Source organism: Phycodurus eques, chromosome 5 (genome assembly GCF_024500275.1).
Source record: "Phycodurus eques isolate BA_2022a chromosome 5, UOR_Pequ_1.1, whole genome shotgun sequence".
In the NCBI taxonomy this organism is placed as follows: Eukaryota; Metazoa; Chordata; class Actinopteri; order Syngnathiformes; family Syngnathidae; genus Phycodurus; species Phycodurus eques.
The window spans coordinates 5801932-5815493 of record NC_084529.1 but is presented as its reverse complement, the minus strand read 5'-3'; the positions used below and the strand labels follow the sequence as shown (position 1 = coordinate 5815493).

The 13562-nt window shown below is 44.5% G+C and overlaps 1 protein-coding gene across 1 annotated transcript in view; it reads left to right on the top strand.

Annotated features, from left to right (window-relative positions):
* LOC133402590 (paired box protein Pax-6-like) overlaps window positions 1–13562 on the top strand; it is a 49996-nt gene that overhangs the window by 25322 nt on the left and 11112 nt on the right. The window contains 5 exon segments of the mRNA XM_061676492.1: window positions 124–254; window positions 507–722; window positions 1355–1508; window positions 7245–7403; window positions 12765–12847. Of these exon segments, the coding sequence (XP_061532476.1) occupies window positions 124–254; window positions 507–722; window positions 1355–1508; window positions 7245–7403; window positions 12765–12847 (743 nt within the window).

Sequence of the window (13562 nt, the reverse complement as noted above, 5' to 3'; positions counted from 1 at the left end):
GATTCTGATTCTGATGTTTTGCATCTGTGTGGTCAATCGTGGCAAACCAGCTCAATGCAGTTAGACAAGTCACTATCATCAAGCTTTTGCGCCTGTAAATTTAGTCTTTTTTTGTGAGTGTAGGTCACAGTGGAGTAAACCAGCTTGGAGGTGTGTTTGTGAATGGGAGACCTTTGCCTGATTCCACCAGGCAGAAGATAGTGGAGCTGGCCCACAGTGGAGCTCGACCATGTGACATATCCAGAATTTTGCAGGTACACTCTGGGTACAGTGGTTACAGCCTGTGTAATGTATAACGTGCTAATTACTAAAGCATCTTATTTTGTTTCACAGGTTGCACTTAAATAAACATATTATAAATGTGTTTTTGTCATACTATTTTACATGAATCTCATATCCACTTTCTGTTGCTTATAAGGCAACAAATTGGCTCTTTATTCACTTCGTAGTTTTTAAACATTTTTATTCAGCAAACATTTTATGTGTTATACTTTTATCTTATCCAGGTATCTAATGGCTGTGTGAGTAAGATCTTGGGCCGGTATTACGAGACAGGTTCTATTCGTCCTCGGGCAATTGGAGGAAGTAAACCCAGGGTGGCCACTCCAGAAGTTGTAGGCAAAATTGCTCTGTACAAGAGAGAGTGTCCATCTATCTTTGCCTGGGAGATCAGAGACAGGCTCTTGGCAGAGGAAGCCTGCACTAACGACAATATACCTAGTGTAAGGTTTTGCTTTTTACACATTGTTAATGACAGGCATAGCTAATCAAACTTAAATATTTATTTCAATATTTATTATATTCATATCAATTAAAAGTGACTTACCTTCCATTTGAGCTAATAGCTGCCTCTTTTGTCGACATTTTTAAAAAGCTGCAGACATTCCAGTGGGACTTGATTGTTAACTGTATAATGTGTGACTGTATGTTTACCATGCAAAGCAGTCTGTGAGAAGTGCTACACAAATAAATTATACTATTTAACACTGCTTTGCATTACAGTACCTTGAATTGGCCCGTGTTGTGGCTAGACTAGGGTTGATCATTATACAGTGCTACTTTTGTATACCAATGGCAGATATATTTTATGTATACAGTATATATTATTTATATTTTATAACTATAGACCAGAATACTGTTGCAAATTAGGATTTGCCTTGACTCAAGACTATATTTTAACGTAAACCTCGGCTAACTACTCATGCAACAGTACTGTAGTATATTATAATACAGTGCAATATTACGATAATTGCATTTTTTACTGCCTCAGCTTTTGTTTGTTAATCCACATATGTCAAAATGTAGAGCACAATCGTGGTCATTATTAATGTAATAATTTGGTCTTTTTCATCAGGTTTCCTCAATAAATCGAGTACTCAGGAACCTGGCCAGCGATAAGCTGCAAATAGTAAACGAGGGGGTGTTTGAAAAGCTAAAGATGCTCAATGGACAAGCCACTTGGGGGGGCCGCACTGGGTGGTACCCTGGGTCGACACTCAGTATCACAGGTAAGAAATGACTCATACTTCTCACAAGCTTGCACACACAAGCTTGCATACTGTAATTACCACTCCAGCCACTAAAAGTGGCTGGAGTGGTAAGCAGGCTAAGAATGGTAGTTTATCATTGATATTGGCGCACAAGAAAGCATCACAGACAGAAAATACAAACAGGAAAGCATTTTAATGGGATATTCATGTTTAAGTATCCTTGACCAAGATACAATTCCGAATGCCCAATTATGAATTGACCGGTTAATGTCCCTCCATGAAAGGCTGGGTGTGTCGATGAATGAAATGTAACAAAAATAAAAAATGTAAATTTTGTAAATCTGTTCACATGATTTGATTTACCGAAATTTAAGGTCTGATAGTACAAGTATAGGTGTAGGTTAAACTAATCAAAGACAAAATATCGGTCATTTTCCTAATGAGTACTAAAAACCCCACTGTATACCTGCCAGCCTTGGAAAATCCAACTAGTTACACAATATATGACAATGATATCCAATGCAAGAGCTGTATCAAATAGTTTGCCTTTACAACGGTAATAATGCCGTTTTGATTGGCATTCTCTGATAGGTATTTATTTTAAAAAGTGTTTATTATTGTGGTTGTAGTTTGCCGTAGTGTACAACTGGAATGCATCTTCATACTAACATTATTTACATTACCTCAATTAACTACATGAGAGTCAAAATATAAGCAGCAGAAATCATTATGATGTAGAACAGTTCTACACCACTGCACCCGACAATGACAATAATGAATATAGCTGTGGTTCTCAAAATTCTTACACCAAGTACCACCTCAAAATATACTTCACGCTTCAAGTACCACAATAAGGAGCAACATTAAAATACAGTAAGCATCGTAGTGTCATGGGCGTGTGTTCCAGTTGTGTCTTCCCCCTGTCTCGTACACACCTGCTCCTGAGAGCATCTTCCCCACCTTTGCCTCGTTTACCCTAATTACCCCTTGCATTTACCGACTCATAGTAAGACAAGACCCTGTTTTGATTATTGACCTTGCCTTTTTGCCTCACGTTTTTTAGATACTGTTGCCTTTGCGGATTGCCTGCCTCTGTACCGACCTCTGCCCGTATATTAAACCTCTCATTTTGAAACTGTCCATTTGAATTGGAGTCGTCCATTTTGTGTCCTGTCCTTTGTTCCGTTCATGACAGAACGAACTGGGCATAACATGGACCCAGCAGACTCAGACCCGGTGGGCAAAGCCCTTCAAGTGCAGGGTCAATGCATCTCGAAGCAGGATGAGCAGCTTGCTGCCCTCCACCTTCATGCCACATGCCAGCTCCGCTGCTGTCTGCCCACAGCTCACTCGACCGGAGAGGTTCTCTGGAGATTCTGGGAATATTAAGCCGTTCATCACTCAGTGCAAACTCCACTTTGAGCTGCAGGCAGCTGCCTTCCCCACCGAGCGGGAAAAGATCGTTTTTGTCATTTCCCACCTGACTGGCCGTGCGGAGGCGTGGGCTATTGCTGAATGGAGCCGCAATTACGTGTCATTCTTGGGCTTCTTTTGTAAAGACTATGGAGCAAGTTTTCCAGTATTTCACACCAGATCGTGAGGCAGCTTGCTCCCTTGTCACCTTACAACAAGGCAAGTGCAGGGTGTCAGATTACGCGATTGAGTTTCGCATTCTAGCAGCTGAGAGTCAGTGGAATAACAGGACACTACTCGATAGATTTTTTTCAAGGACTATCCCCGCCGTCAAGGATCATTTGGTCCCGCTAGACCTGCCAACCGACTTGGACACTCTCATCGCTCTCGCCATAAACATCGACAAAAGGCTTTTGGATCGCGAGCTGGACGGAGATCGGCAGAAGGATGCGCCACCGCGCACTTGGAGGACGAGCCTCGGTGACCAGCCAAACCAAGGCAGATCCCCTGTTGCCAGTCTCAATCCACTGGCTAGCGTCACCACGGATGAACCCATGCAACTGCGCAGGTTCCGTCTCTCCCCTGAGGAATGTCAACGCTGTCTGAGGGAAGGGCGGTGCTTCTACTGCGGGCAGTTGGGTCATTCCATGAGCAACTGTCACGTCAAGGTGACGGTAGCAAGGGCACGGGAGCGGTGAGTCTAAATATCATTAAGGAAGACCCTACCCAGGTTCTTCCTAAAGTAACACTATGCTCTCCTGATCAAGAGATTCATACATCTGTATTTATTGACTCTGGTTCTGACGCAAATTTACTCAACTCCCTCCTCGTTAGACGTATGCACCTTAGAACCTTTCAAGTAAGACGCCACTGCAACGCTTATGCTGCAGACGGCAGTTTTATAGGCAAGATTACTCACCGCACCCAAACACTCATATGAACATTTCCTGATTCTCACTCGGAACACATTAGTTTTAATGTTTTTGACGCTAAGAATTATGACCTTATTTTAGGGAACCCTTGGTTGAAATTACATAACCCCCACATTGACTGGTCCTCTGGGCATGTTATGTCATGGGGCAGCAATTGCACCCAGAACTGTTTCAAGCCTCCATGTAATCTTCAGGGTTATGTTTCAAATGATATTCCACAGACCCCATCTGGGGATCCTGACTTGTCTCAAGTGCCCACCTGTTACATTACATTAAATAACTTTTTTCCAAGTCCAAAGCCAAATCCCTTCCACCCCACAGACCTTATGACTGTGCAGTTGACTTGCTGCCTGGAACCACACCTCCACGGGGGAGGTTGTTCTCTCTTTCAGCACCAGAACACAAGGCTATGAAGGATTATGTGGATGAATCACTGGGAAGCCGGGCTCATTCGCCCATCTTCATCCCCTGCGGGAGCAGGATTTTTCTTTGTGGACAAGAAGGACAAGACCCTGCGACCCTGTATCGATTACCGGGGTCTCAACAACATAACCGTGAAAAACAGGTTCCCTCTTCCTCTCATCTCCACCGACTTTGAGTTCCTGGAGGGAGCGAAGGTTTTCACCAAACTGGACTTAAGAAATCCGTATCATCTAGTCAGGATAAGGGAGGGGGGTGAATGGAAAACAGCATTCAACACACCAATGGGACATTATGAGTATTTGGTAATGCCTTTTGGACTAACTAACGGTCCAGCTGTTTTCCAGAACTTTGTCAATGATGTCTTCCGTGACATGTTGAATGAGTACGTTTTTGTCTATTTGGACGATATTTTGATATTCTCCCCGGATGAGGAGACTCACATCATTCATGTCCGCTCTGTGTAGCAGCATTTACTGCAGAATGAACTATATGTCAAGGCTGGGAAATGTGAGTTCCACAAGGCGTCCGTTTCTTTTCTGGGGTTCGTGCTGGCTCAAGGTGAAATCAAAATGAACCCTTGCAAAGTTGATGCCATGACTAATTGGCCCACTCCCATGTCACGCAAGTACAAAGGTTCTTAGGGTTCGCAAATTTCTATAGAAAGTTCATTAGAAATTTCTTTTTAATAGCCTCACCTTTGCATGAACTTACCTCGTCACACAGGCCCTTTGTGTGTAACCCGTTTTGTCAGTCAGCTTTTCAGAAACTAAAATCGAGCTTTACCTCCACTCCCGTCCTCACTTTGCCAGATCCCAAACAGCAGTTTGTTGTAGAAGTTGATGCGTCTGATGCCGGAATAGGAGCAGTGCTCTCCCAGAAATGTCTCAAGGATGGTAAGTCTTGTGCTTATCTCTCCAAAAGACTGACCCCAGCCGAGAGAAATTACGACGTAGGTGACCGTGAACTGCTGGCTGTCAAGGTGGCTTTGGTGAGTGGAGGCACTGGCTAGAAGGGGCTCAGGTTCCGTTTTTAGTATGGACGGATCACAAGAACTTTGAGTATCTAAAGTCTGCTAAAAGATTAAATGCTAGGCAGGCTAGATGGGCTCTATTCTTCACAAGATTTAATTTCACGTTATCCCACCGACGTAGTTCTAAAAATGGTCAGCCAGATGCTTTATCGCGTATTTTCTGCGTAAAGAATTCTTTGTCCGACCCTAAAACCCTTTTGCCCAAGTCATGTTTCATTTCTGCTTTTGTTTGGGACGTTGAAACTGCGGTAAAAGAGGCTCTGAAGAACACTCTTAGCCCCGAAGATTGCCCTGAAAACAGGCTTTATGTTCCCATCCACTGGGAAGAGTCATCCACTGGGCTCACACTAACCGGTCTGTATGTCACCCAGGCATTGCCAAAACGCAATCTGTGGTCGAACAGCGCTTTTGGTGGCCTAATGTTAAACGAGATGTTATCCATTACGTCAATGCTTGCCAGGTATGCGCTGCTAACAAGCCCTCTCGTCGGCGTCCTTCTGGGGAGTTGCGACCCCTGCCAATACCACAACGTCCTTGGTCAGACATTTCCGTAGACTTTGTGACAGGATTACCGGCCTCTAAAGGAAATACCACCATTCTCACAGTTGTTGACAGGTTCTCTAAGATGCACACTTCATTGCACTTCTGAAACTCCCCTCAGCTAAAGAAACTGCCGAGTTGATGATAAACCAGGTATTCAAGTTTCATGGTTTTCCCAAGAATATGGTATCGGATAGGGGCCGCCAATTTGTTTCACGATTTTGGAAGGAGTTTTGTAATAGTTGTTACCATCAGTCTGTCTTCGGGGTTTCATCCTGAAACCAACGGACAAACTGAGAGGCTGAACCAGTACCTCGCTCATTCGGGACTTCCACATTGCGCATCCTGGGCCTCCGAGGCCGTCTGGTGCCGACCGTTAAGGGGGGGGGGGGGGGGGGGGGGTCCTGTCATGGGTGTGTGTTATGGTTGTTGTCTTCCCCCTGTCTCGTACACACCTGCTCCTGAGAGCATCTTCCCCACCTGTGCCTCGTTCACCCTAATTACCCCTTGCATTTAACCTCGTGTCTCATTCTTTCTGGTCACCAGTTCGTTGTACCTTGTTGTAATGTTCCAGCATTCTTTGTTTCCACGTGACTGACTCATAGTAAGACTAGACCCTGTTCTGATTATTGACCTTGCCTTTTTGCCTCACGTTTTTTGGATACTGTTGCCTATGCGGATTGCCTGCCTATATATATATATATATATATATATATATATATATCACAGACATGTTGGAACTTGTATCCTTTGCTTCCTCCAAAGAGGCCAAATTGCTGTGGGAGCAGGCTCATAGCCTGCTGCTGTTGCTCCTCCTACTCCAGCTGCACTTTGGGATTAGAACAGTGGGATAAAGTTATCAGTCTATAGTAGGTTTGTGCCATTGTGTGCACGTGTGTGCATTGGGGACAAACTAGATGGTGTCTGGTGCCATTTGTGTCTGTTTCTGCCTGACTGACTGTGACACTGAGCAATGGCTTTATTCTCTTTTGCATTCTCTGTCTGCTGGGAATAATGAATAATTAGGGTAGAACCACAGATAACATGGGTTCCACAGGGAACTGAGGTCAAGCTCCAATCTGTTTCGAAATTACATGCTGGTGATCAGATGAAGTGCTCTTATTCCTCACTGTCTTGCATAATATCTTTATTGAAAATAATCTAAATATATAACACTTCTTTTTTTTTTAGGACAGTGGAGCCTCTGAGGTGAAACAAAATCATTTTTGGGATGCTGACCTACCTCCAATTTGTTCAGAATTCCAAAATGTTTTCTTGCAGAAAAAAAAGAGGAAATAGACAGACATTGATTTTATATTTTGTAGCAAAAAAAATGAAATAGATTAGCAATGTGCACTTTTTTTCCTTAGTATGCACCACAATGCTAGTTGCTGATACTGATATTCTTGGTTTCAGAAGACATGTGTTCGCAAGCAGAAGGAACGGAAAACACAATATCAACTAGTTCCAACAGTGAAGATTCAGAGGAGACGCAAATGAGGCTTCACCTGAAGAGGAAACTGCAGAGAAACAGAACATCATTCACCCAAGACCAAATAGACGCACTTGAGAAAGGTGTGCATCTATTTATGCAGCAGTTCTTACATGTTTAAATGCATGCAACAAGTTACGCTATGTATTAAATTTGATACAGTACATGATTATTGCAGTCTTTCATATACGCCACACTGCTTAGACTACACCACGGAGAATATGTGTGATCAAGTACTATTGTATATGGGTCATATTCATATAATTTGATCAATAACTTCCAGACAGGCGGCACAGTGATAGACTGGTTAGCACATCTGCCTCACAGTTCTGAGGACCGGGGTTTGTGGAGTTTGCATGTTCTCCCCATGCCTGCGTGGGTTTTCTTCGGTTACCCCGGTTTCCTCCCACATCCCAAAAAACATGCATGGTAGGTTGATTGAAGACTCTAAATTGCCCATAGGTGTGAATGGGAGTGCGAATGGTTGTGTGTTTCTATGTGCCCTGCGATTGGGTGGCGACCAGTTCAGGCTGTACCCAGCCTCTCGCCCAGAGTCAGCTGGGAGAGGCTCCAGCACGCCCGCAACCCTAGTGAGGATACGCTGTACAGAAAATGGATGGCTGGAACTTCAAGATATGGGCTATTGAATTTCCTTTTAAAAATCAATTAATTTTACAGATAGGAGTATTTTAATTGTTGGCAGTTGCTTTCCATCAAAAGGTCATAATTTTTTCTAAGAAAAAAAACATTGTAAAGTAATATTTTTCAAACCTTTAATGCCAAATTGTCTTTCCTGTTAGGTGTCCGAAATGAAGTTTCATGATTTCCATGTTTTCGAAAGATGCCAATTACACTTTTGTATTTTTTAGATTTTTTCCCCCCCGATTGCTTCATATGCCTTTTCCATGAAAACTAAAGAAAATGCATGGTAGTGTCTTCCTTTGTTTTGGGGTCGGGGGAGTTCTTTTACGAACAGTTCTTCTTTGTCACTCGAGCTGTCTTTACCATAAAACCATAAATGCCACTGGACAGAGCCTCATTACGCTGTTGCAATACACCAGAGGGATCTGTGAGCGGAATTGCCAGGATGAGGCAGTCATTTTGCATTCACACAATAGTAGACAGCAAAATATATATATTTTTTCTGAGCTATAATTTGTATGAATTTTTGAAAGTGTCAGCACTATTGCATGGCTTTAATGTTATTATGATTGTATAAATACAAGAGCGTAATGAGTTTAATGAGTAGTTAGGCTCATTTATGCACTTGTATCAGTGTTTGAAGGGCAAAACGTGCAACTCACACAATTTTTATGAAGCTCTTCATGTCTTTACCGTTATGCACTTTTGTCTTTACCATTACATAAATAAATATATTTCAATGAGCCACCACCATTTGCTCTGTCAATAAGCATTGCCTTTACTATAAAAGCCTACAATTTTAAATCACCAATAACCTTTTGAAAAAAAAAAGGACTTTAGGTGTGGCTTTTTCAGCACGATACAATTTACCCATATAAAACCAAGGTGGCATAAAATGATTAAATTAGTGTCTTTACTATTATTGATCAAATTATATGAAAATTACCCATATCCATTTCATCATGCAGAATTGTCAGAGTCCTTTAGATTGACGGTGTATACAGTAAAACAATATTTTATCACTCAGTAAATATGTCCACACACCTGATATGACCTTGTGGTCTTGTGGCCCAATTTCATGTGAGATATAAACAGAAAGATGATTGACTGGTAACATCATAGCTTCTCAGAAACAGTAAAAGTCGAATAGTCAAATCAACAAATTTTGCCTTACAAAATAGTGTCATTGTCATGATCTGTGTTTTTGTTGACTTGGTTTTGATTATTCAAATCCGGCCTTACCTGTGTGTGGTGTTCTCCCCGGGCCTGCTTGGGTTTTCTCCGGGTACTCCGGTTTCCTCCCTCATCCCAAAAACATGCATGGTAGGTTCATTGAAGAATCTAAATTGTCCGTAGGCGTGAATGTGAGTGCGAATGGTTGTTGGTATATATGTGCCCTGCGATTGGCTGGCAACCAGTTCAGGGTGTACCCCGCCTCCTGCCCACAGTTAGCTGGGATGGGCGACCTTAGTGAGGATAACCGGTGTAGAAAATGGATGAATGCTTTTGATTTAGTTTGTCTCCAGTGTTGTCCACAGTTACCTTGAAAAGGTAACTTAGTTACTTTACTGATTACTTGATTTCAAAAGTAACTTAAGTTAGAAAAAAGTAACTTTTTAGTTACATTCATCAGCTGCCAAGTGGCAGGAATATCACTTATCCACAGTACAAAAAAGGCATTAACTTAACCATACCTATAACTTGGTTATGTACGCCACACAAGTTACGGAATGATGCCATCAACATTAAGCAATAACTGAAATATACTTAATGCGGACTTGACATGCCAACACAGTACAGAAAGTACCTAAACGTAAAGAAGCGCACCATTCTCAGTACAAGTTCTCAAAAGACTCCTTCCTGATAGATGGATGGATGGATGGATGCCGATTGTGGTCCATGAAGGCAACTTTGTGTGTGTGTGCATGCGTGTATGTAAACGTGAAAGGGAGTGGTGGTTTTATATTAGGGGCATACTGTACACACACACACACACGCACACGTACACAACCACCATTACTCCCACCATCGTAATTTTGATCCGAAGTGCGAGAAAAGGTGACAAGATGAGGCAACTGTTTAACTAGAAAAGCTGTGGATGATTGAAGAGGGGGAGAAGCACTTACGTATGTGACGTCAGCCGTGCAGCGCGTTAAACCAGCTCACAGTCTGGACTACAGACGAAGTTGAAAGTTCTCACTTTTCATTGTAAATGCTGATGATGGTTCCTCACTCTGCTGGGAGACTTCAATGCTTACATGAGCAATGACATTGAGACCTGGAAGGACTTGATTGGGAAGAACCCCCCCCCCACCCAATCAGAAGCCGAGTGGTGTTCTGTTATTGGACTTCCGTGCTCGTCATGAATTGTCCATAGCAGACACCATGTTCAGACTTAAGGGTGTCCATGTGCACAAGGCACCAGGACACCATTGGTTGCAGTTCGATGATCGACATTGTAGTCGTGTCATCAGACTTGCGGAAACTCGGGTGAAGAGAAGGCTGGAACTATCAACCGATCACCACCTGGTGGTGTGTTGGCTCCGATGGTGGGAGAAGATGCCCGTCCAACCTGGCATACCCAAACGTACGTGGGGTCTTCTGGGAACCTCTGGCAGGATCCCCTGTCAGATGTTTTAACTCCCACCTCGGGCAGAACTTTGTCCACATCGCGGCGGGAGGCGGGGGACATTGCGTCTGAGCGGACCATATTCCGTGCCTTCATTGTCGAGGCAGCTGACCGAAGCTGTGGTGGCAATCCCCGAACACCAGCAGTAAAGGATGCCATCAAACTGAAGAAGTCCTATTGGGCCTTTTTGGCCTGTAGAACGCCGGAGGCAGCTGATGGGTACTGGCTAGTCAAGCAGAATGCGGCTTTTGTGGTCGCTGAGGCAAAAACGTGGGAGGAGTTTGGTGAGGCCATGGAGAACGACTTGCAGATGGCTTCGAGGAAATTCTGGTCCACCATCCGGCATCTCAGGACGAGGAAGCAGTGCAGCATAAACACTGTGTATATTGGGGATGGGGCGCTACTGACCTCAATTCGGGACGTTGTGAGTTTGTGGGTGGCCTCTCCTATCTCTGGGGTTGAGGTCACTGAGGTGGTTAAAAGGTTCCTCTGTGGCAGGGCCATGGGGATGGATGCGATCCGCCCAGAGTTCCGAAAGGCTTTGAATGTTGTAGGGCTGTCCTGGCTGAGACGCCTCTGCAACATCGCATGGATATTGGGGACAGTGCCTCTGGATTGGCAGACCGGGGTGGTGGTCCGCTTTTTTAAGAAGGGGGACCGGCGGGTGTGTTCCAACTACAGGGGGATCACACTCCTCAGCCTCCCTGGTAAGGTCTATTCAGGGGTGCTGGAGAGGAGGGTCCGTCGGGAAGTCGAATCTCAGATTCAGGAGGAGCAGTGTGGTTTTCGTCCTGGCCGTGGAACAGTGGACCAGCTCTAAACCCTCGGCAGGGTCCTCGAGGGTGCGTGGGAGTTCGCCCAACCAGTCTACATGTGTTTTGTGGACTTGGAGAATGCATTCGACCGTGTCCCTCAGGGAGTCCTGTGCGGGGTGGTTCGGGAGTATGGTGTACCGAACCTCCTGTTCGGTCACTGTACGACCAGTGTCAGAGTTTGGGCCACATTACTGGCAGTAAGTCGGACTCGTTTCCGGTGAGGGTTGGACTCTGCTAAGGCTGGCCTTTGTCACCGATTCTGTTCATAACTTTTATGGACAGAATTTCTAGGTGCAGCCAAGGCGTAGAGGGGGTCCGGTTTGGTGGCCTCAGTATTGCATCTCTGCTTTTTGCAGATGATGTGATTCTGTTGACTTCATCAAGCCGTGATCTCCAACTCTCACTGGAGCGGTTCACAGCCGAGTGTGAAGCGGCTGGGATGAAAATGACCACCTCCAAATCTGAGACCATGGTCTTCAGTCAGAAAAGGGTGGAGTGCCCTCTCCAGGTCGGGGATGAGATCTTTCCCCAAGTGGAGGAGTTCAAATATCTTGGGGTCTTGTTCACGAGTGAGGGAAGAATGTAACGGGAGATGGACTGGCAGATTGGTGCAGCGTCTGCAGTGATGGGGCCTTTGTATCGGCCCGTTGTGGTGAAGAAGGAGCTAAGCCGAAACGCAAAGCTCTCTATTTACCTGTTGATCTACAGTCCTACCCTCACCTATGATCACGAGCTGTGGGTCGTGACCAAAAGAACAAAATCCTGGATACAAACGGCCAAAATGAATTTCCTCCGCTGGGTGTCCGGGCTCTCCCTTCGAGATAGGGTGAGAAGCTCGGTTATCCGCGAGGGGCTCAGAGTATAGCCGCTGCTCCTCTGCAGATGAAGTGTCTCGGGCATCTGGTTAGGATGCCCCCCCCCCCCCCCCCCGGACGCCTACCTGGTGAGGTGTTCTGGGCATGTCCCACTGGGAGGAGACCCCAGGGAAGACATTGAATACGCTGGAGAGATGTTTCCTGGCTGGCCTGGGAAGACCTCAAGATCCCCCCGGAAGAGCTGGACAAAGTGGTTGGGGAGAGAGAAGTCTTGGCTTCCCTGCTTAAGCTGCTGCCCCCACGACCCAACCTCGGAACTACAGAAGAAAATGGATGGATGGATAGATGGATGGATTTTCAATAAACTGGTCTTTTTACCAATACAGAAACTTAAATAAAGATTTTTGTAATTTCCAATTCTGTTAATTAAAGGCAGCTGTGACACTAAACCTGATACTGGGTGGGGGTCTCATACATTTTTTAAACACTACTATTAAATATCCATCAACCTAACTCATAAGGAACGAAATGTTTTTGTTGCAGAATTTGAGAGAACTCACTATCCTGATGTGTTTGCCCGAGAACGTCTTGCCAACAAAATAGACCTACCTGAGGCACGGATACAGGTATGCGTTTTGGTTTACATGCTTGCTGGTTAGTGGTTGTAAGTTTGCAAATGTGAGTGTATGTGAGCCTGTGTTGTTTTAAAACATATAGTATTTTGTTTCCTCTGTTAAGTGTGAGGCAGGAATTTGGTAAAGACAGTTGTATTTGCTGGTTGCTTGTTAAGTTATTTTGGATTTTTTTTCACAACAACCGTCCAATAATTTTTTTGGACAGGTCATGCATTGCCAAAGGAAGAACTCATTCAAATTGGTGTTTATCATGATAGAAAATGATGAGTTTCTAGTCATGACTTAACATTTTGGAATGAGTCGGTATTTATGTGTGATTGTGGAAGAGAGTTCCATTGATTGCCCTGCGATTGGCTAGCGACCAGTTCAGGGTTTACTCCGCCTCTCGCGTGAAGATAGCTGGGATAGGCGCCGGCACGCCCGGGACCCTAGTGATGAGTTCCATTGATGAGGGGCTGCGCAGCTGAAAGCTATGGAGCCAAAAGAGGATAAACAGGCTAGCTGTACCATGAGGAGCATGGAGAGGGAAAAACAGCAGAGGGTACGGAACAGAACGTAAGGATAGATGGGGTCAGACAGGTTATGGGGTGCCAGGTCTTGGGGAGACTTGAAGGTGAGGAGAAGGATCTTGCATTCAATCATCTGTTTGACTATATTAACTACTGTAGTGCAAGTTTTTGAATATGAGGGTCTATCTATTCCAAGG